Here is a 23,692-nt window from a genome sequence, read left to right on the forward strand (position 1 = left end):
AGGAGCAATTCTTATTTAGTGTCCTACAGCTTCCTACTATTAATGTGACATTAAAAAAATGCTACAAAATACATTTATAAATAAAACAATTCTATACATGCATACCTAAATCTTAGAATTACCTCTACAGGGACTAAGGGACTGTTCAGGTTAGGTCAAATCGTGTATGACTGAATTCTGTATAAGGTTGCAGAACATCAAAGAACAAGTTTAATATCTGATTTTAATATGTTTGCCAAGCGTTATGTCTTTTCTACTTCAGCTGGGTAGCAGATGACCATTTCAACATATTTCACTGTTTTATAATAATCACCTTAGAGATTTTTTCTTTTTTTCTAAGAGAATGAAAGACAGTTTTTTTCTTCCTTAAACAACATTTTTGTGCCACATTCTCATCATATAGACGGGGCAAACAAATAAAGATGCATTCTTTGAGGTAAGTACACTGTTGGTGGAAGGGTTTTGGTCATTTCTTTACTGGCATTTCTTAGAGATAAGAGCTGGGTACTTCTGAGTAATTTCTTCCGTTACTCGCCTTCCATTAAAAAACTCTGCCAAATCAAAGAGAAGAGAGTCTTAAGTATTTTTCACGTAGAACTAGTTTCTGTGAAAAATGGTTTCTCCAAACTGGAGGACAAATGAATTCTTCCTAGGATTTTGAACTCCTGATGACTACCTTACTCCTACACATAAACTGACCACTACAGCCTAGGCTGAGCACACTAAACGACTACTTTCATTAGGTTTCACGCTACTACACTCAATTTATTAGAATTTAAGTATGTGTATAAAGGCACTGTGACTTAAGTGAATTCCTAAATACTCTGCTAAAAAGCATATGAACTCAGGTATTAGACATCCCCTCCAACAATGCTTGTCATTTTGGTTGAAAATTTTGAAACAATCGTTCTATGAAATTTTGATAGGTTTTTACAGCACAAAGAGTGGCCTGGACAGGGTTACGAACAAACTGTATATTTTTAAAGTCCGTAAGCCTTGTCTGTCACTTAATCACCATTATTAATAAAAATATAATATTTAAAAATAACTACAAAAGAAGTCTCATGGGATAAGGTACGATACAAAAAAGCGTACAGATTGGAAATACCAATGGCAAGTAAAAATGCATTACTTCAACCATGTTGTTGAAGAGAACTGTCCTGTATCACTTCTGCAGTTATTCAGGCTTGGCACAGCGTCAACTTCTACCATATGGCTTTTTCTTCCCTTGTTGAAAGTGAATCTTTCTGTCAAAGAGCAGCTGTTCTAAATTATCACATCAAATTTTAACCTTACAGTAGACAACCACTGAACCCACGGATTCATGACAGTGAAATAGTTTGCCTCCTTGACCTATGAAGGATTTGTCGTTGCTTAGGTCCATTTCTGCCTTAGCACAACAGCTACACCAATTGTCAGGGTATCCGATGCAGGCAGGTACTTACAGCTGAAGCTACAAATAAATTTGAGGCAACGAACATCTCATCTTCTCTCCCCAAAAAGACTGTGTGAAGTCCAAGTTAGTATGTTTCTGTTGTGCTATCAAGAATAAAACTGCAATTTCAAATGCAAAGAAAATGGGGCATTACAAACGCAACCCTCGTTATTCAGTTTGTAATCCAAAGAAACAGTCAAGTCTGATTCTTCTCCTGCAGTCTAAGTATTGCAATAAAGTCTGATATCAATTACTGGTTATTTAGATGTCTGCCAACAGCATGTTTTGACAACATCTTGTGCTTTACGCTGAGAAGCAGCAGACATATAGAAGATTCTTGTCGTCTTGTACTCATCTTTCAAGAAGGTTCTTACTTTAAGAGCATTTTCATTGAACATTATCAAAACTTACAGTTCTCACTACAATTGCTCTCTATTAAAGTCTAGTACCAGCTGTCAGTTGTAATGCAAAGCCCTGTTAGCCTTTATAAGTTCCACTCTGGAACTAATAAGGGATTGTCAAATAGCTCTATACACAGGCGGGAGTGGCAGAGAAACCGATGGAAAAAGCGTGTGTTCAACAAATTCACACCGACAATACAATCTTTGTGCAACTCTGAGCTAAGCTGATATTGAAAGTCACCAAGGACAGTACAAGCAAAACATGCCCAGGATGATACTATTAATTTAGTTTTTAATCTTTTGAAAGCCTGCAAAGAAGCGAAGCCATTAAAATGAAAAGGTTAAGGAAATGCCAGCAAGATCCCTTAGGATTCTCTGTAATAGACATCCAAGAGATATTTGCAGTAAAATCCTGCACAAAAATTCAACAGTAGTGGTCTTGAACATATAAGTGTCAGAGAACTAAGGCAAAAATTTCTGTGTTAGAAAAAGGAAGCAAATGTCTCACACATACTTGCTAAACCGTAAAGAGTCTGGATCAATATCCAGTATGTTCCACTACTTTGGGACAGGTTTGTCGGGGTTTTTTTGTTGTTTGGGTTTTGGGGGTGGTGGGGTGCTTTTTGCTGCTTGAAAAGCAGGTGAGGGGACAAGGAAGAAATTGCCAAAATATGCAAAATGTGGCATAGCAAGCACCAACTCTAAACTGGTAAGAGATCTGTATTGAACAAATGTACAGCACAACTGGATTAAGTTGCATTTTGTGAGACATTAGCACTTTTGCAAATATTTGATTTTCTGAGTGAACCTTTCCATTTCCCAACTAGGTTCCAATACAAAAATTCAATTCTGAATTACCTAATTATGTCATATATTGACACTGTAGCACTGAACAACTTGGAAAGAAGTATTAGGAGAGCTTTCTTAAAGAACACTAGCACTGGTGTTCTTTAATGTTCCTAATCATTGAACATTAAAAACTGAATAGAAATATTTATAATCATGTTTTTGTTTAAATATTTCTATCACAATCCGCAAGAAGTTTAGTAAAGATTATTCTCAAGTAACTAGAGCACCAAACCCACATTCTTCTAACTTGAGAATATGTATAATGTTGTATCAAAATAATGTATATTCTAGTAATTTCAGATTGTTTCTTTTTAATTTTTGCTTGTTTAGGACATGTGACAAATGTGCTCACAAACTGTAAGATCCTGCCTAAGAAATTTTGCCTTTAAAACGTGTATTTTAAATCTGTGGCTTATGACTGACAAATTATAGAATATTTTCAAAATTTGTAACAGCGAGAAAATGTTACATAAAAAGTTGGCTGTGATCTTTCTGAAGTATTCAGTGCAGCATAATTCTTCCCCTATGAAAAATCATCTGGATATCTCTGACATAATTTTTGTAAGAGTTAAATAAATTCTAAGCAGGCAGGTAAATCCTTCATTGCGTGCTCTGTTTAGAATATAAAGTGGAGGAAAACAATGAATATTTTACAAATAAAGTGATTCATAATTTATAGCTGCTGTCATTTTAGTTTACTAGCTTGGAAGATTAAGAGTCCCTTTTAAAAAGCATCTCTCTTGCTTTTTAAAATCAAAACAATACTTCAAACCGAAAGAAAAAAATACACATCAAACCTCTGCTTTAAAAAATATGAATCCCTGGCTTTTTCAGATTTCATGTAAAAGCAAATGCTCTTAATAGTTCTGTTATTATACGATATATCATATGATTCATTCCTACATTTTATTAAACATAATTGTCCCTATACAGAGCGCAAGAGTTAAAACCACACACTTTTGTAACCACACATCCAAGCCACTCGGCTATTTCCAAGAGAAAATGTTATCGCCTTTGCCGTTGCAGCAAGCTCATGTGCCTTCCGTCTGTTTCCACTTGCACAAACTTGAGTAGTTCCTCACACTACCTTTTTCTCTTTATATGTAAAATTATCTTTTATCTACTGATATAAGAAAGGAAAAAGTATATTTACTTATGCAGAGACAAAACAGTTATTTAAAGCATAGGAAAAAAAAGGAAATCTAGAGAAATGGTTTTCATCCTTAGTATTAATGATGTTTTCCATACTTTTATCTCAAGTACAGCATTCGTTCTACTGAAAGAATTAAGCAATGTATGCGATGGCTCAGATTTAGCAGCCACAGATGGCATTCCTTTCATATCTCCATAAACTCAGAGAGAGAAATATGATTTCGGATATGCTCACTATACAACTTGAAGCACTGAATAATTTAGTGTTAGGGGAAATTTTGTGAAGTCATTTTTGCAATAACCAGGCACAGTGGGCGAACTTCACCTCTGCCTCTTTTACCCCTTACTCCCTCTTCTCCCATTCAACCACCTGATTAATTGCTAAAAATTATATACATAAGGAAGGACTGTTGGATTACATTCTCTTTTTTCTTCTGGCTTTGTTATAGAAAATGTATCAGTCACTTGTGGTTAAAACTTACAATTTTATTAGATAGTATTACACAGAAAATTTACAATTCAGACTTACTCAATTCCAGCAACTAAAATTTAGAAATTATACCTATGACAGCATGCAGAAAATGTATGTCTGTGCTTTTCAAGTCATTCTGTTCAAGCCCACCAATTTAATTTTCCATTTGACAACTGGAGCCACAAAGCTTCATTTTGGTCTAAAGGGTCACCTGTTGGAAGCATTCAAAAGAGCATCCAAGCTCTCTCACACTCCCACATGGATAAACAATTGCCCACTGCATGTGTTCTAATTAAGTATATCATCATGAAAAATATCATTCTCCATGTCCAGCTAGTCTTTCTGAAGTGCATGAAATAAACCAAAAGAATAGACACATTCAGGATGGAATAGGTTTATTAGTCCAAGCCTTCCAGTGGAGAATTTCCTTTATCATCTGGCTACTGCATTTTAAAAAACATCTCCTGAAATGAGGTTCCATTATTTCTCCAAGGAGACTTCCAGATTATTACAGAACTAAAGACATTTTTTCTACCATTTATCCTACACTTTCTCATTTATTTTGATACTATTACCCTAAATAACCAACCTTCACATCGTGAGATCTATTTCCTCTCTCTGGCATTCAAAACAAAACTGAGCCTAGCTTCTCCACATACAAATCACTCACTGGGCAGGTGATGTGAATGCTCCTTTTCCTTCATTGATCTTTGGGTTGCTCCAAACACTATGCCATTGCATAATCTCCTGGTGTACTTGCAACAAAATTTGCACACACAAACTTCATTGCCCTTTTCATAAAAATCACATTGTTTACTTTAAAGTTGTACAGAGACAGTCAAAAAGGATGAGTAGAGGTATGGAGCAATTAGCCTGTCCTCCAAATAAGAAGGCACTAATCGAGAGAGAGAGTTGGGAAAACAGGTATTACAGATAAGATATTAGACATGAAAGAGATCTAGAAAATTGTTAACAGGGAAGCTGAAAAAAGAGCAGTTATTTTCTCACTATATGAGGAAAACCTTACCCAACTGACTTAAAACTGAAAGCTTAAACACAGCAAGAAGATATGTTTTTCACACAAGACAAGTTATGGCATTGATTACCATACAAATTTACAGAGATTAAAAATATAAATGAGTCAAAAATAGACAAATTAACAGGTGCCAGGTCACTGATTCCTATTATACATAGATTTTCTTACAAGATGTATCTTAAGTCTTAGGAAGTCAGTAGTTGATTGGCAGAACCTGGAAGGTATAGCCATTAAAGCACTGCTTTATACAGTTTCTTACACTTTTCCTTAAGAACCTGCCATTAGCCACTGTCAGAATATTAAGGCAGATCTGATCTACTATGGCTGTTTGATGGGGAACAAATGGAGATGATGAGTTATCCTTGTTGACTAGGGAATAGCATGGAGACTATCAGAGAGCTTTATGTTCAGTGTGCAGTTCCAGACAGTTGGTTTTTTTCCTAATTAAAACAAATTAAACCACAGTAATTCTAAGAGAGGAGATGCTATAAAGATGTAGTTTGGCCAAAATGACATTAAGACAACGATGAAATATTACAATAAGATTAAACAGACAGGACCACTATGATGCAAGTACTAACAAAGATGTAATAACAAAGAGTCTACAGCAGATGATATACACCATATTTAGTTAACATATGTATTAGCTAAGGAGGGGAAAAAAAGTATGAAAGAGTGGCTTTTCCAACATGCTCCCCGACACATCTTACCTTACCTTATGCAAACCTATTCCCTCCAAAATCCTGAACAGGTGCAAAAGTCTTTGCTAGAGGAGGTGTTAAATCTTAAGCTGTTATCCTAAAGTATACCACAAAGACCAGAATTCCTCAAGGTGAGGTATACAACTCGGTTTTGAGAAATCATTTCTACACATGGACACACACACTAATGAGGACAAAAATGGTCACAGCAAAATCGGTTTGGATTCTTTAAATGACAGGTATGTATCATATGTGTAAAATGCTTATTAGTTGGTAGGACGCAGAATAGAACAACAGTCTTTCCGACAAGAACCAGTATTCTAACTAAAGACAACAGTCCAATCTTAGCCTTTCAGAGCTTAAAGGCAAATTTGTTATAAAAACATATATGTTTATATATGCGTATATATATACACCAATAACAAAAAAAAGGCTTGAGCCTTATGTTGTCTTTTCCTGGGTATGCCCGGAAAAGGAAGCAGTCATGTAAAATGGTACAATTTCTGCTTTTTGAGGGCATCATTACACCTTAATATTCTTCAATGTACCAAGAAAAGCTGTTCTGAATTAAACTTAAATAGGCTGATCATATACCATTAAGGTCCTTCATTTTAATCAGTAGCGATAATCTCCTGCTAATGCAAAATGATACTGTTTCTGAAAACAGCATTATGGAAACAAACAAAATTAGAAACAGTCTGAAGGGATCACATACTGACAGACAGTAAGTTGTTGAATGCTTCCAACTACTGTGAAGACAAGAATTTGTATTACTTATTACTCTTTCAAACTTCAGATGAAACATTTTTTTTCCTAAATTACGACTTCATTCCAGTCCATGCTTTTAACACCAATTCTGTCTCTGCTATTCTTTTGTTGACAAAAACCCTAAAAAAACTAAAATCCCAACACCCTGAAAGAAGGAGCAAGTGAAGGAGAGAAGAAAAAGAACAGGAAAGGTGCAGGAGCAGCCTTGAGCCTGAGGTCAAAACTGAACTCTTTTTTCGAGCTTTTCAACTCCTGCTGCGTTACCAATGCTGACAAATGGGAGGTTTTGAATTACTGACTGCTTTTAGAGTGCCACTTCAATCACAACACACTGAAAATATTTGATAAATATGACTTCCCATAAAAGTTAGTAGAACATTGTATGTTAAACCAGAATAAACCAGAATGACCTGTCACTATTGTTAATGGTTTCATCATATATCACTCCCTTGATCAACAGTTGGTGAGGGAGTAAAAGAAAAAAAAAAAAAAAAAAAAGGTTGGGGGGGAGAAGGAAAAAGAAAGAAAAAGGGAGTAGTCCTACGGCCTGATTTTATGCCTTCCAAATCATGTAGATATACTTACACATGGATGTGAACTCACTCAATAGAAGCTGCCTTGCCTACCCCAAATATCTGAGAACTGGTTTTTAAAAGAAACAATTTATTTTATTTTACTTTATTTAGCTCAACTTTTGCTTAATTGTAGTCTGATACTTTCTGGAGTGATTGTCTTTTTGTGCTTATGTGTAACAAATTCTAAACCAACACCTTTCAACCATTTACAAATACACAAGCTCTACAGTAAGCAAGACTACATACAGTGGCTAAATGGTATTGCTAACATTTTAGCATTTTTAAGTGTAGCTATGGGAGGAGCTCTAAAGCATTTTTGGATAATAAAATATCCTCTTCTGGATTCAGCTCTTAACAGAAGAGTTTAACTTGTTCTTCAAAATATCAAGCATGCAGAGTAAGCCAAAAAGCATACTCAAAAGACCCAGCTCCCCAGTTTATTCATTTTGAGGGGAAAAAACAATTCAAAATACACTTAAAAGCAAAACCAAACGAAATAAAACGCACTCTTACTCCTTTCCTCCCACACCTCCCTGGCAATTTCTGAGAAAAAGTCACCTTAATTTGAGCAACAGTTTTCACAACGACCTGGCTATGGTTTGGTGGGTTCTGGTTTGGTGAGCTTCTAGTAGCTTCCCCAGACTTGCCTGTTTGACATAAAGATTGCTGTAGGACCAATGAAAAAGGAACAGGTGCTCTCTCAACCACGTTCAGAATACTTTAAAATTCTGTTCTTATGGATGCATGCATATGCACACGTACACAAACATACATACACCCCCCCCATATCTCAGCTACTACTCCTTCCATCCATTATATTTCTAGATATTACTGTTTAACTTTTAGTTAATTATTTAATGGAAGACCCTTTGCCACAGCCAGCACCCTTTAAGGCACTCTGTGAAAAGAGGTTTAAGATTCAATTAGCAAAAACCTTCAAATCGTACTTTTGTAAAAAGCAAAATGTGGACCAACATCACTTTGGTTGACACTGAAACTAGGTAAACATAATATGCATTTCTCTGATGTTTAAAAGATCATTTCTGTAAAAACTCAAAATCCCTGGTGTAGTCTTGTTCTTGGGAGCATTCACATAACCACAGTTTGCAGAAACCAAAAGTATGGAGAAAATTCTTTTGAGTTAAATACATGAATATTCATGAAAATGAAATTTTGAAGTTCAAGTATTAATTTTTCAAATGTATCTGCACTTAGGAACTATGCTACCTGAAACAATATTACCTGTTTTTTTTCTGACCAATCCCAATTAATCAACACAGCTCAGTAGCAAATATTATACATCAAGCCACGAAGTTTAAAAAAATCACACAAAAAATTCAAATATTTTGACACAAACAATGCATTTGAGAAAACTATAATCTACTGAAAGGAAGTCCAAGAGTGGTAAGAGAGACTAGATTTGCTACATATTGTATTAACTAAAAATCAATTGTTGACCCTTATTAAATATTTTTAGCAACTTACATTATTTACACAGACTAAACAAACCCCATTTTCATGGTGATTTCATGAACTAATTTATTTCTCCCAAGAATTTGGAGAAAATTAACAGGATCCAATACACAGAGTAGGGACATAAAGTGAAGCCCCTGTTAGTAATTGAACTATGAACATGGAGGGCATTGTTACCTTGGCACGCAAAGCCTCTTTCTTCATAGCCAGCATTACACAAGCACTTCCCTATGGGCACTAGCCATTCTCCTTCTGTACTGCAATACATCTTGGGTGGCTCTTCCTCCTTGGAATGATTGACACAAGAACCCCGCACCTCCACCAGTGACTGGGAGTCCATGGGTACCGTATCTGGAAACATGGCGAGGTTCTTGACAGTGAAAGGGCACTTTTTGAAGTACACTCGCACCGAGACTAAGGCAACACACGCACCTACATCTTGAAAAGCCAAGTAAAAGCCTTTCCTGCTGACAGGTCCCACCTCGCGGACTTCTGTATTCAGCTTGAGAATTCGGTCCCCAAGATCCATTTGAGTGAAGCTCTCATCAGCTGCAATGGTGTCAATCTTTGTAAACTGATGCTCTCTGAACTTTACCAAATGGTCATCATCAGACTCCATATAATACAGATTGAAGGTCTCTTTGCAAGTGCCCAGAACTAGAGGGATACTATTACAGTCCCTCAAGGTAAACTTGAGCTCCACATATATCTTCTGAGCTGAATTGCGTGGAATCCAGTTTGTTCGCAGCCAATTGTTTTGACTATGATCCATAACGTTGCATACTTGGTAAGTTCTGATTGGAGTATAATGCTCATCAACACCACTAATCTCTTCCCACTGGGGAAAAAAAAAAAAAAGAAAAAGAAAAAAGAAAAAGGAAATATTTTATGATTCATGATTATACCAATAAAAATCACATTTAGAAACAAAAGCTGTGAAAAAGCAAAAATCAGTTTGCTTGGACATCATTAAAATAGACAACAAGGTCTGGCTGAACTTGCACTTACTTTTTTCCTATTAAAAAATATAATAAACATCTTAAGTGAACACAGAATTCACCATTAGAAGTCAGTTTCTACCCAGTTATTTTAAGGTGGCGTGAAAGGGATGCTACAGTTGTTTTGCATTATTTAAACCCTGTGATTTCTTAAAACTATATGCAGTGCTGTCCTTTCGATCATGATCCCAACAAGTCTTTCCTACAACCCCATTCACCTCAAACAGAAGAGTTTCACTAGGACAACATCACATTTTCACTATTAGAATCAATTGGTATTTCAAAGATTAAACAACATTTAAAAACTTACCAAACAAAAGCCAATGGCTCCCACTGAAATTCCATATAATCACGATAAAATGTTACGGTTTTAAATTTATTCAAAGCATGACAATTGATTTTGCTTGGGATACACGTCCTCCGGACAAACAGTCAACCTTAGCCCAGTTTTCAGCATTATTAAAAATTACCGCCAACTTACGATAAGTATGTTGATTACTGAATTCTCCTACAGAACTATATAGGCTATGATGCTAAAACGTTTTTTGGAGAATACATAGTGATCATTTGTTTTTACATCAGTCATCAGCTGACAAACTTACTTGACCCAGACAGGGAAGGAGTGGGTTTCCTATTTGTGAATTATTCAGGTACCAGTACTACCTGATTTCTGAAGTCACACTTAGCAGAGAGGATTATTTAACAATTATAGGAAAAAAGAAATCCTACAGGGGTACTTGAAGTAAATAATTACTGTTAGTCATTTACCATACACAACTAAGTGACTTAAGATGCATCTTTCTCTGCTTTCTCCCTGAATGGATGACTAGGACTAATTTATTTTTTTTTTTAAGGTCATAATTCCTCAGCTTTTACCCACACGAAAACCACAGCTGCTCTATATTCTGAGTCTTAAAATACAAAATGAAGAGCCTTACCACTAAAGTGCTAGAATTAAAACTAAAGTGTTAGAATTAAAACCCTTCCAGGTCTTCTAAGGCCAACCCGCTGCTCATGCAGGGTCAGCCAGAGCAGGTTGCTCAAGATCCTGTCCAGCCAGGCTTTTGAATTTTTCCATGAATGCAGACTTAACAGCCCCTCTGGGCAGCCCGTACCAGTGTTTGATTGTACTCAGAGTAAAAAGGTCTGTCCTTATGTTTAAATGCAATTCCCTGTATTTCCGTTTGTATCCATTGACTCTTGGTCTTTCACTGGGCACCAGAGACAAGAGTCTGGCTTCATGTTCTCTATATCCTGCCATCAGGCATTTACACACACTGGTAAGATCCCCCTGAGCCTTACCATCTTCTGTTCTATGCTTCAAACTTTAATTACACAAATAAAAGAGGTAAACTCCTATCATGACAATGACGCACATACTAAGAGAGCACATGGTAGCACGGCAGCTACAGAAGTCTCTGCTTCACTGTCACCCACACCCTCTGCAAAACACACAAATGCTGCCCCACACAACCAGATGCAGTGCAGCTGGGGAGCAGCAGAGCTTCAAAAAGAGCTGCTGCATGGTACAAAAACTGGAGATGTGAAGTAGACAGAATTAAGTACGTTGGGAGAAATCACTGCCACTCTTGGGGGATGATGACAAATAAGAACTCCAACCAGCAAAACATCTTCCCTCAAAAATCAAGTCACATCTCTGCTACATTTAAGATCTCAGTCTAACAATTATTAACTGTACATAAGCACCTTTTGTTGAAGGATCCTAGTGTACTGCAGAGCAAACATTAGGAAGGTACTACACCCGCTCTACCAACACAGAAACCGAAGTATAAGTGTTAACTGTCTTTACATTTTCCTGATTTTACAAGACATGCATCACACACACACAATGAAAGAAAGAAAGGGGAAAAAAAGCGGCCATACCAGAGTAACATCTGAGAGTTCTCAGTCCCAACTCACTGACTTAAGGAAGTTTGCTATGACTAAGGGCTGGTCTGCACAATGAAATTGTCCACGCATCACTGAAGATGTGATTTTAAATAATGTTATTAAACCAGTAGATAAACGCAGTATAAATACTCTTCCTTTAATTGAAACAAAGTTTATTTTAGTTCACTTTACAGATCTGACTATACACAAGTTTTATCTCTTCCTGACTAGTTCAACAGAGTTAAAAACACAGTCTTGGATGTGCATTCAGCAGCTGAAATGCTGCGGCAAGCCATAACATGCTACGTCGTCAAAGCGAGCTAGCAGTACAGGGACTTTCTGAGTCAAAGTTACTACACTGGAGCTTATGGCCATTTGGGAGTTGGGTGCCACATGGCAGCCCATCATACAAGGACAAGCTCTTGCCTGCATAAGAAGCAGCTGAACCCTGTCTCACAGCCTTTGCCAAGTTCCCAAAACTGAGTGGAGGACCCTCCTCTAACAGATGTCCTTGTACAAATACAGCCCCTGAACCAATAATCTAATCCTGTGGCAAAAAAACATTCAGATACCATAATTGCCTCCCATGAAGCTGGATGTACCTTTTAACTACAGGTCTTACCTGGACACATAAAAATTCAGTTACAACAACTGGATGAAACTAGATAAGATTATATAATGAAACATAATTTTATGGACATTTGAAGAAGCTCACATTGACTCCTAAGTGAAATTCTTATTATCTCTTCCATATAATTTCTAATCAGTTCAACATATTTTACATGTCCAGTGGGAGACAGAAACAAAACCAGGAACTTGCAGAATTTAAAACGTCTCTACAGCAGATGTTATTTTTCTGAACAAATCTCATTGCAATTTTTTTTCAGACGTTTCTTGTCCAACATGCTTACACAGACAGTTAAATGCAGATGTATAAATGCACAATAAAGGTGGCACCACTACTATGTTCTTCACCTAGAAGTTGCAATGTGCAGTTATCATTTCATTAATTTGCAATGAAGACCAAATTGCTTCGAAACAACTGTAGTCCATGTCAGTCCTCTTACATAAACAACAAAATTTAAATCTATCATTTAACGCTGAAGCATTGCTGAATGGAAGCACCAATTTCACACTGGGTGCTGACTTGACAAAAATACTTTAACTGTTACAAAACTATGGGGGATTGCAGCTATTGCATTAGAAACAGTTAAGGTGAAATAAGTCACTGAAACCACAGGAAGAGTGTCTAAATCAGAACATGTACAAGATTCAAGTCGATTTGTGACTTCAATAATTATTATGATAAAAATAAAAAATAAGCAGTATGTTTGCATTGCTCATACACTGCAATTTTTCCTAGTAAGCTATCATATTGCCATACTCAAGTGATCTTAATTCTAAACCAATTATCAAGAACATCAAGACAATTTCCCTTTTGTGACCCATGAGTTTTTTCTATTGGGGTTTCTCAAACACCTATGTTTGTAGTTGTTTTATTTCTGTACTTGTAATTCATGTGTTCAACTTGCTCTGTAAAGTTACAGTAGTTACAAGATTACCTTCTTTAGGGGGAGAAAAAAAAAAAACAAACAAAACCACAAACCAACCAACTAAACAAACAAACAAACAAAAGCAACAAACCAAGAGAGAGAGATATTCTTATTCCAGGGATGGAATAGAGTTGGAAGGGACCTTAAATATCATCTAGTTCCAACCCCCCTGCCATGGGCAAGGACACCTCCCACTAGACCAGGCTGCTCAAAGCCCCATCCAGCCTGGCCTTGAACGCTTCCAGGGATGGGGCATCCACAGCTTCTCTGGGAAACCCATTCCAGTGCCTCACCACCCTTACAATAAAGAGTTTCTTCCTAATATCTACCCTAAATCTGTATCTCTCTCAGTTTAAAACTGCTATCCCTTGTCCTACCACTACACTCCCTGATAAGAGAGTCCTTCCCTATCTTTCTTGTGGGCCCCCTTTAGGTACTGGAAGGCTGCTATAAGGTCTCTCCCTGGAGCCTTCTCTTCTCCAGGTTGAATAACCCCTACTGTCTCAGCCTGTCTTCCTAGGAGAGGTGCTCTGATCATCTTCATTGGCCCCCTCTGGACTTGCTCCAACAGGTCCATATCCTTCTTATGTTGGGGGCCCCAGAGCTGGACACAATACTCCAGGTGGGGTCTCACCAGAGCGGAGTAGAGGGGCAGAATCACCTCCCTCAACCTGCTGGCCACGCTTCTTTTGGTGCAGCCCAGGATGCGGTTGGCTTTCTGGGCTGTGAGCGCACATTGCTGGCTCACGTTGAGCTTCTCATCAACCCACACCAAGTCCTTCTCCTCAGGGCTGCTCTCAGTCCATTCTTGGCCCAGCCCGTATTTGTGCTTGGGACCGCCCCAACCCACGTGCAGGACATTGCACTTGGCCTTGTTGAACTTCATGAGGTTTGCACAGGCCCAACTCTCAAGCCCGTCAAGGTCTTTTGAGGTATCATTTGTAAGGACCTCTCAGCACAAACCTGTTCTGAACACACATAATCAAAAAGTTCCATATTGTTTTACTGCTGCAAAATGCTAAACTCATGCCCACTTCAGATCAAGAGGAGAATACACATGTCCTTTTTAATGCAAAATCACGTTGGTTTAGCATCTCTTATTCTTTTCCCAATGCTGCTCCTGTAACACCACCTTCCTCTTATGCTGCACTTTGTTCTAAAAGCTCTGGTGCTTTTAGAACAAAGTATCAGATACTACCCAAACAAGACTGTGCCTCTCACAGCATTTCTTTTCAGCACTAAAAATCTATTATCATTATATAGAAGATAAAAATCAATAAGCAAACAAACCTTTAGCAGTTGAGAATGTATACTTTAGCTTTATAGAGAGGTATTGTCACAAAAACATGCTGGCTATTAAGAGGCGAAGCGGCAATACGAAGCAAACCTCCTGTGCGGCGCCGCGACATAGCCTATCCAGTATCACAATATTCAGTGCAGTTTTACTTTGTACAGGCATCATTCTGACCTATATTCCCGAACAGCTAGCTGCAATAACAGAACAACAAGGTAGGAGTTTAAAAGTAAAAGAAGAGATAACTAAACAGTAATAAGTAGGGGATAAAGGTTATTTTCCAATCTTAGAGAAAAGCAGACTGGAAAAAAACCTAAGATATTCCTTATAATAGAAGACCTAGATCTTCCTTACCACAAAAGCTACAGAAAAGGCGTCCTTACTGTAGGAAACAGAAGAGACGCAGAGAGATGAAAGAATTAGAAGCAAAAAGTATCTAAGGTATTTTAAACACAAGGAAAATTCTGATCTGCTTGGAAGTAGGGGGTAAATCAGCTAAAATAAAGAGTCCAGAGTGACTATGTTATAATTAAAAGGAGCCTTTGTGTCTTAGGGTACAGAAAGAAAAGGACAGCATTGTAAGTAAGCAGGAACCTGGATAGCTAGGGCTTGAACAGGTCAAAAGGCAGCTAGCTATAATAAATAATAGGATACTGAAATATCATTAAGAGGAAATCAGCCAAAATGGAAATGAGACAATGAGTAACGCAAAGAGAATAACACAAAAGAGATATGAGACATACTGAAAGAAAACTTCAGATGTAAGGCAGACATTTACTCTATACAGTGCAACCAGATGACAGAAAGGGGCATGCTTCTTTTCACCTCATGCATTGAGTCCAGTCTGTTGTAGTCTCAGTTTACCTTCTTCCCACCATCAGCTTCCCAGACCTACTCCCATCCCATGGAAATGTAGAATGGGGTGGGGGGCTAATTTCTATTGAATCAACTCTCATGCAACCATGCAACCACTAGTATTTCTGCAGGAACAAAAATGTAATGCAGGCAACAAGAAAGCATCCAGAAAGAAAGTGTGGCCTCTCAAACTTAGTTACCATGGAAGCCCACGTGAAACTCAAAAAAAAAAAATAATCTATTTCTGAGAATACTGCATTTTCCCATACAAAATTTCATCCTGTTGAGGCTTTACTAAGAGAAAGTATGAACAGTTTAGGTTTTCATCCTCCAGATAGATGGAAAAGATAAGCCAGAAGGTATCAGAACAATACGTAGAAAGATGAAGGAGAAGCTGTCACAAAGAGACGGAAAAACTACACAGCAGTGACAGCTGAGAAATACTGCAGAGAATATGGGCACAGGCACTTTCCCAGAAGTTAGGAAAGACCTAGAGAAGGTTACCTGAGCCATGAAGGAAGGAACTGGCACTGTGAAGTATTCCATTCCACCCAACTTCTATTAAGCAGGAAGGGCAATGGTGGGAGTTAGGCTGAGAACTTAAAGAAAATCTGTTGAGATGCTGACAGAACAACTGTATGAAAAATCTGTATTTATACTGTATTAATCAACAATGGTGGGACCCAAATCCAATTCTCACATGCAATTACTTGGGTAAATCTAGTCCATGGGGCAGTACGCTTCAAAGGTGTCCCAACTGGGACACCTTTCTTCCTTTCAGTACCGTACAGCTGCAGAACAAATGGATATTTATCAGTCCCGGCTATGTTTATACTGGAAATTAGTAGCCGGTTTCTAAATAGTGGAGGAATGAAGCAAAACGACCATCTTCCAAGCAGTACAATAGGGATGGTAAATCCAATTTTTTTTAAGAAAGAGATTTATAAAATTATGTCAGGGATTTTATGACAGCATGATTGTGGAACTGGAAATCTGAGGCTGTGATATGAGGCTTTGGGTGCTAGATTTGTTGCTCTTGTCAACAGGGAAGAAGCAGAGGTGTGACCACCATTTCTGAATTCACATTATTACACAGTACTTAGGTCATATTACTCTAACACCTTCAGGCACCTTCAACACTTTTGAAACATATCCAGGAGAAGGGCCATAGCACCACTCCCTCCCCAGCATGTAATTTGGCTTTTAGAAAGTGTTCTTTTGTTTGCTTTTCATTTTTTTAAGCCTTCTTTGGATACTGCTGATGGCAGGAAACAAGAGAGCGCTTTCAGTGGTATAGAAAAATCTCTGAGATCCCCAGCAAAAGGGTTTAACTCATATGCTCCGATTATATGGACTGGCAAAGTTGGGACAGAAAGGATTTTCTTTTCCAGAACAGACACAGCCAAGCGTGCTGGACTTCTAACTTTGTCTTTTTTCTTCCATTTTCTTTACAAAAGGGAATGTACAGAAGTGAATGTAGGCCATTTCCTACGATGCCATGAGCAGTCTCACTAAATAGTTCCCCCTCTATGTGGGAATCTAGGACATGAGTGATCTCCTCAATTCTTTCAACGTTCCTGTGGCATACTTCAGTTTTTGTGATTTTTTATCCTTCATATCAAAAATCTTAAGTTTACATTAAGAAATTGAAGGCTATTTTGTGATTTACCACACAACACATCTGCAACTGCATGATTCCAATAAAGTAAATTTTATCTTTTAGTGTCACATTAATATAAAACTCCTAAAGACTATACTAAAAGACTAAACTATAAAATTCCCACTAAAAATGGAGTTTGATAATTTTTCAAGGCCCCAGTGGAACCCAGGCAGCAAACTTCCCAAGACTCAACTGGCAATCTCAGGCAATAGCCTAACAATATTTATTCACAATTTTATTTTCCATTAAGAAATTCGGTATAATGATGTATTTGGTATGATTTAGAATCATAGAATGTGTTGGGCTGGAAGGGACCTTTAGAGGTCATCTAGTCCAACCCTCCTGCAGTAAGCAGGGACATCTTTGGTATGAGCACCGTTTCAGGTAATGTCCAACCGTCTTTTAATGTAAATTAATAATTTTAATAGTGGCTAGATGGGACATAAGTTAAACTACATAAACACTGTGCATGCTGGAACACAGACTGGGAATACAGTGAGGACACATCAGAAGAAAAACAGTGACTGAGTGAAATTACTTTGAAACCTCGCAAAACCATCTTCATGTGCTAGGATGCACCACTCTTGCTGAGCAGTTGAATAATTGCTTTTTTCTAAACTAATTTAAAAATATCTTCTTTTGTCAGTTTAATCGTTTTTCACTATTTGCCTCCACAGAACCACCATTCAAATTCTACCTGAAAAACACTTTTTGTTCTAACACTGAAAACTGACCCTGCTTTACTCTACTGGTTCTTAGTATTCAGTACAGTTTTTCAGCTAGCAAAAAAAATTACCTTTATTACGCCTTACTGAGCAATGACAGAAAAGTATGCATGCCCATGTATGCACACTTTTTGCCTTCTGCTATTTATTCAAGCAATTCCCTTCCCAAACAAAACGATCATTATGATAGGAATCTCACATTTCAGATAGTCAGTCCATGCAACTTTTCAACATTTCACTGACAGAGTACCAACTGGCTAATAATCTTTGCGCTTTTTTCCCCCCTCTCCCTTGGTTGCCAGGCAATCACAATAAAAAGAGGTAAACAAACAAACCATGCCATGAGCAACAGAATTAATGAAGCCTAGTTTCCTACAAATCTGTGTCTCATGCTTGGTCTCCAACATGGACACTGATGTCTAATAAAAGGTGAGTGCAAAAAAGTCTCTCTCACTGGGGGCTTTAATGCCCTCTCTGTCTTTCCCCTTCTTCCTCTGTCTCCTCCTATTGCTTATTTTCATAAGTCTTGTAAGGACTTAAGCCTTTGAAGACCTCTGCTCCTCTGTGAAACTGCTAAAAACTGTGAAACTCTCAGTTCAAAAACTATTAAATGGGATCTTCCTTACCCTGGTATGTACACACACTTCAGTTCATACATGTCTGTGTAGTTTCCATTTTCTCCAGAGATTATGCTAAAAAGAAGGCAATGCCTTTACATGCAGGCCAAGCATAGTACTTAAAACTGCTAAGATTAGCACAGACAGTATGAATTTCTATTAAGGTTTTAATAGAAAAAAAATATATATTTACAAGCAGAAAATCAAAATGGTCAAAATGTTCTCAAAGTTAGGCATATGAGAGTTTCGTGTAGCACTTGGAAAAATGCTGAAATATTCTAAAGCTGCATAATACACATTCAACTCCTACAAGAACTGAGATCATCAGTCAGCAGGCATTTGAGATATCACTCTATTTTATACTAATAACATTTAGAATTAGTATTTTCCTCAGTGAGTAATTTTATTTGAAATTAATAATTTTTTAACGAAAGGAAAAAAATTACAGCTTGCAGTTCAGTAGAAGTCCTGAGTACAAGCTTAAAAGTAGACACTCCTGGTGAAAAGTTCATTCCATTGGAAATAAGACATCGACTTCTACTAAAAAGTATTTGACTTCTTTTTCCCCTCATTTTTTCCAGAATTATATTTCTCTGTGCCAGAAATGTATAAACATTAAGTTCACCTTCATATTTTGGAAAATGGAAGTACTACCAACAAACATTCTTAACCAAAGAAATTCAGTTCCAACGACATCCTTGTCAAGTTGATATTACATCACATTATATTGTATATTTGTTTCTGTAATAGTTAAGCATCCTTCAACGTTACACAATGGTGTCTCCGATTTAACTTAAGTGTGGGAAATTAATCCTCACCGATATAAATCTTCCATTTGCTTTTTGGTGTATATCTGACACTTGCCTAAGAATCCTTGATTTTACTCTCAAGGGACATTTGTCATTATGTTTAATAAAAGCATGAGCATAGCCTGAGTTGAAAAGTTGAAATAAAACCCCATCTCCTAACGAAGATGCCTTGTGATAAGCAGGACTTTCAGAAAGGACTAAAAACTGAAGAGATAACATTGGGCGGGGGGACACCACAGCAAAAAAGACAAACCATCACCATCACAGACATTTGTATCTTTACAAAAGAACCGAAAAGACCTACAAGTCATTTTCTGACAACTTTGTGCTTGTCACCTTAATTGACTGAAAATGTAATTCATGTTAAATATGAAACATCTGACATACTTTATACCATGGCAACATAGCAGGCTAAAATTGAAAGTTTCAGACATGGGAATATCCATCACACACCTAAATAACATTTGTATCGTGTTGTGTTTTTTTTTAAAAAAAAAAAAAAAAAAAAAAAAAAAGAACTTTGCATGAGACAGCTTGACCTAAAAAATTTTTCAGTATGCTAACAGGGAATTATGTCAAAATTAAACATACATATGTGTTTCAGTCTAACACTTACTTTCTCTGTTGCTCACTGTCCAATATTTCAAACATTTGTATTCTGCTGAAGCACACACTTGGGAAACAGGTTGCAGGATTTAAGACAAGATGAATAACTTTGATGCCTCCTTTGTTTTAGCACTTAGATCTTCTGTTAGACTTTTTTACCGTAATGTTAAATATGTCCAAATTCAGATCAGTAAGAGAATCAAGCTTTCACATATGTTGAACATGATTCTAGCGTACTGTACTCAACGTCATAGCCAATACAGAGAGAAAAAGGACTTTTTCAGTTACTTGGAAGTGAAAATGTATTCAAGGAGATACTTCTATAAAGAGCTGCCAAAATTCTGAGGAGGAGTGAGGAAATCAAATAGCCAACAAAAATTAGCACACATTTTAGGACAGCTTAAAACTAAGAATAAAATAATTCAAATCTAAATGAGAAGTAGAACCTTCCCATATATACTGTATAAAAGTTTAACAAAGTAGTAACAGTATAAAAGAGCTCTGAAAGCTTGCTACTAACAAAACCCCTGTAATGACCATATCATAGAAGAAAGCATTCCAGATCAGCTCATCAATATGAAAACATTTTACTCATAACATCGGCGAAGGCGCTGATGCAAGGCTCAAATACCAATCAGCTTAGATCAGAGGACAGAAAATGATCTGATTTGGGAGTTTAATAAATTTAGGAAGTACCACTGTAATTTTCTTCTATATTTAGCTTTTAAAAGTCAATTAAGTTACCTGCTGGTACTGGGTCTCTCCCCAGTTTTTATTTCTAGTTTTTTCTAAGTTGCAAATGAAAGAAGAGGAACTTGCACTGCAAGAGTTTTCCAACTAAGTTATACACACAGTGAAATTATCATTACCATTGTGTAAATCATCTAAACACAGACTTTGATACACTTTCTTTTAATGCTGTTTTACTAGTCTTTGATTTTAAATCAGCCAGTCATAACTGTTACATGAAAAAACTCTACTGTGATAGAAAATAAGCATATTAGAGAGAATTTAAGGATGAAAGGAGGATATACTGGTACAAAATTACATGCAACACTATTCAATCTAAGATCCATCTAGTATTACCGCTGTTCTTCTCCCTCTCTATCCAGTTATCCACTGAAGTCTTCACATTTGTGCGAGCAGATGAAACACACCTGACAGCATATCATTGTATTCAGGAGATTTTGTTCCTGTCATAGAATCCCCTAGGTTGGAAGGGACCTTTCAGATCATCTAGTCCAACCATCAACACAACTCTGACAAAAACCATCACTAAACCATATCTCTAAGCACTATGTCTACCCGTCTTTTAAAAACCTCCAGGGATGGGGATTCAAGCACTTCCCTGGGCAGCCTGTTCCAATGCTTAATAACCCTTTCAATGTAAAAAGTGTTCCTAATATCCAGTCTAAACCTCCCCTGGCACAACTTGAGGCTGTTTCCTCTTGTCCTATCACCTGTTACTTGTGAGAAGAGAGTGACCCCCATCTCTCTATAATCTCCTCTCAGGTAGTTGTAGAGAGCAATAAGGTCTCCCCTCAGCAAGCTAAAATTTGGGGTTTCTTCGTAACTAAGCAAAGCAGTTTCAGAATTAAGACCAAAACAGAGTCTTAATTTCTTGTCTGATGAGAGCTCAGGTAAAATGAGAAACTCATTGAGAGTATCCAGATATTAAATTTGGCCAAAAAAAAAAATGAGATATAGCATTTTGCCATACAACACACAGCTCCAAATTTACCCCAAATTATCCAAAACAACCAGGTCTAATGGAAAACTCTAACCTGTTGCATGTTTTGGGGTTTTTTCCACCTTTTTTTCTTTCACTACAAGCAAAGCCAGAATAGTGAAATTCAGGAAAAGAAAAACAACATTTTTCATGTTGTTTTTTTTTTTTTAAAAAAAACCAAACAAATAAAAACAACCAACTAAACAAAAAAGGCAAACCCACCCTTCTACTCCTGACAACAACACATTGTTCCTTGCATGTGACCTGACAGGGGACTGGAGAGAAACTGTGTCCCATGATGTGACCGTAGAATCATAGTTTGTCAGAAATATAAGACCTTAAAAAAATACTTTTAAAAATAAAGAAGGTGGAAAGGGTGAGAACCTCCTCTGTCTACCTGTTAAAACTGCATTATCCTCTACTACCTACAGCACAATATATATTACCACAATGATCTGAGTATCTTTCAAAGTAAATAAACCTCATTCCACCAAGCCATAAGAAATATGTACATAATTTAACATAAATCTTGACCTTCTTCTCTCAACTGGTAAACAAAAATGCCAAGAGGGTTGGATGCACTCATGTCTCTTAGTTTTTAAAGAATCTTCATCAGGGAAGTAAAATAACATAATAAATACAGTTAAAAAAAAAAAGTGCAGCTGTATTATAGGTACTAAGCACACATAAACACACAATATTTGAGAAAGCAAGAGTGCACACCTTATCATGGGAATACTAGACTAATAATTAAGCTAAAATGCAGAAAGATAAGTAAAGCCATCTTTTTTTCCCCATCTCTAATTGCTAGACAGCTGAGGACGTCATCATCAAACTTGTAAGGACAGCTGATTCTCACCCTTTCCAAGCAAAATCCTCTAAATCACAGTGAGGTAAAAAGGTCACTACAATGAGGAAAACATCTGACTAACTTTCTAACAGACATCTGAATCCAGCATTCAAATGCCCATTCAGAGCTTGGACAAGCAAAACATTTACAGCTTTATTTTTCTCTAGGCTGCATGTCTCCTTGGGAAACAGGTTTCAATGTTATTTATCTCACAGGTTAAGTAGATTTTCTGGGAAGTTCTTAACACAACAATCCCCATGATTGAAATCTCTACTGAACTACCACTCACATAAAAACACCTTCCATCCATGAGCACCGTACAAACTAGGTAAGGTTCATCCTTTAAGCGTAGCTGTTTCAGAGACAGAAATAAGCAGCTGTTTAGCAAAATAGGTACTTCAGCAAGCAGAATTGTATCCAAGATGGAACACACCCAAGGCTGCGGACATGGCAGTCTAGTGAAAAATTTGGTCTTCAGTAATTACAATTAGAGCTGATTTCACACTTCATGTTAGACATAACACTTTCAGCTATACGGCTCGTAGCAATAAACTCCTGTTAATATTTAACAATAATACAAATAAAAAGCATCACGTCCTCCAGCATTGTCCTCTGCTTCACCTAAAGCGCTGCTTCTGGATGTAGCCAGACAAGTACTGATGGCAAACCTTTACAAAGAAATGACCATTGCATACTCATTCAAGGCTGGATGGAAGCCAGTTCTCCAAACTATTTACTGCTTAGGTAAATCTGAAGATAACCCTTGTCCAGATTTACACCTCAGTTTTCTAATATATAAAAGGGGAACAAATTAATAGTGGGGAGATATATTTGCTACTATTTTAGTTATTATTTGGATTCTAACAAAGAGTCAATCATGCCTTCATTAAAAAAAACCCAAACCATTAGCAAATGGTTTCAGAAGCAGCACCAAGCAGGAATTTTTAAGCATGAAATCATTACTTAAAGAGGAAAACACCACCACAACAGAGAAAGTGAAAAACATTCATGGCACAGGAACACTTAAAAATTCACATTTGAAAAGCTTCTGCAGTTTGTTCCTTTGTATTTGCCAGCAAAACACATAAACACAAAAGTATTTACATCAAAATGCAAAAAACAGGTGCATAATATAGCATTTCCGTGGTACAGTCAGTCTTTGAAAACAGTATGTTTTTACACAATGGCATTTCCTACAGAAATCCCAAACCACCCCATGTTCTCCTATTGTCATTAACACAACA

The 23,692-nt window shown here is 37.1% G+C and overlaps 1 protein-coding gene across 3 annotated transcripts in view; it reads right to left on the minus strand.

Annotated features, from left to right (window-relative positions):
* EPHA3 (EPH receptor A3) overlaps positions 1 to 23,692 on the minus strand; it is a 231,365-nt gene that overhangs the window by 144,634 nt on the left and 63,039 nt on the right. For all 3 annotated transcript variants that reach the window (XM_054185699.1, XM_054185695.1, XM_054185708.1), the window contains one exon: positions 9,040 to 9,700. In XM_054185699.1, coding sequence (XP_054041674.1) covers positions 9,040 to 9,700 — 661 coding nt within the window. The remainder of the gene's footprint in view (positions 1 to 9,039; positions 9,701 to 23,692) is intronic.

This window comes from Rissa tridactyla, chromosome 1, assembly GCF_028500815.1.
Source record: "Rissa tridactyla isolate bRisTri1 chromosome 1, bRisTri1.patW.cur.20221130, whole genome shotgun sequence".
NCBI lineage: Eukaryota > Metazoa > Chordata > Aves > Charadriiformes > Laridae > Rissa > Rissa tridactyla.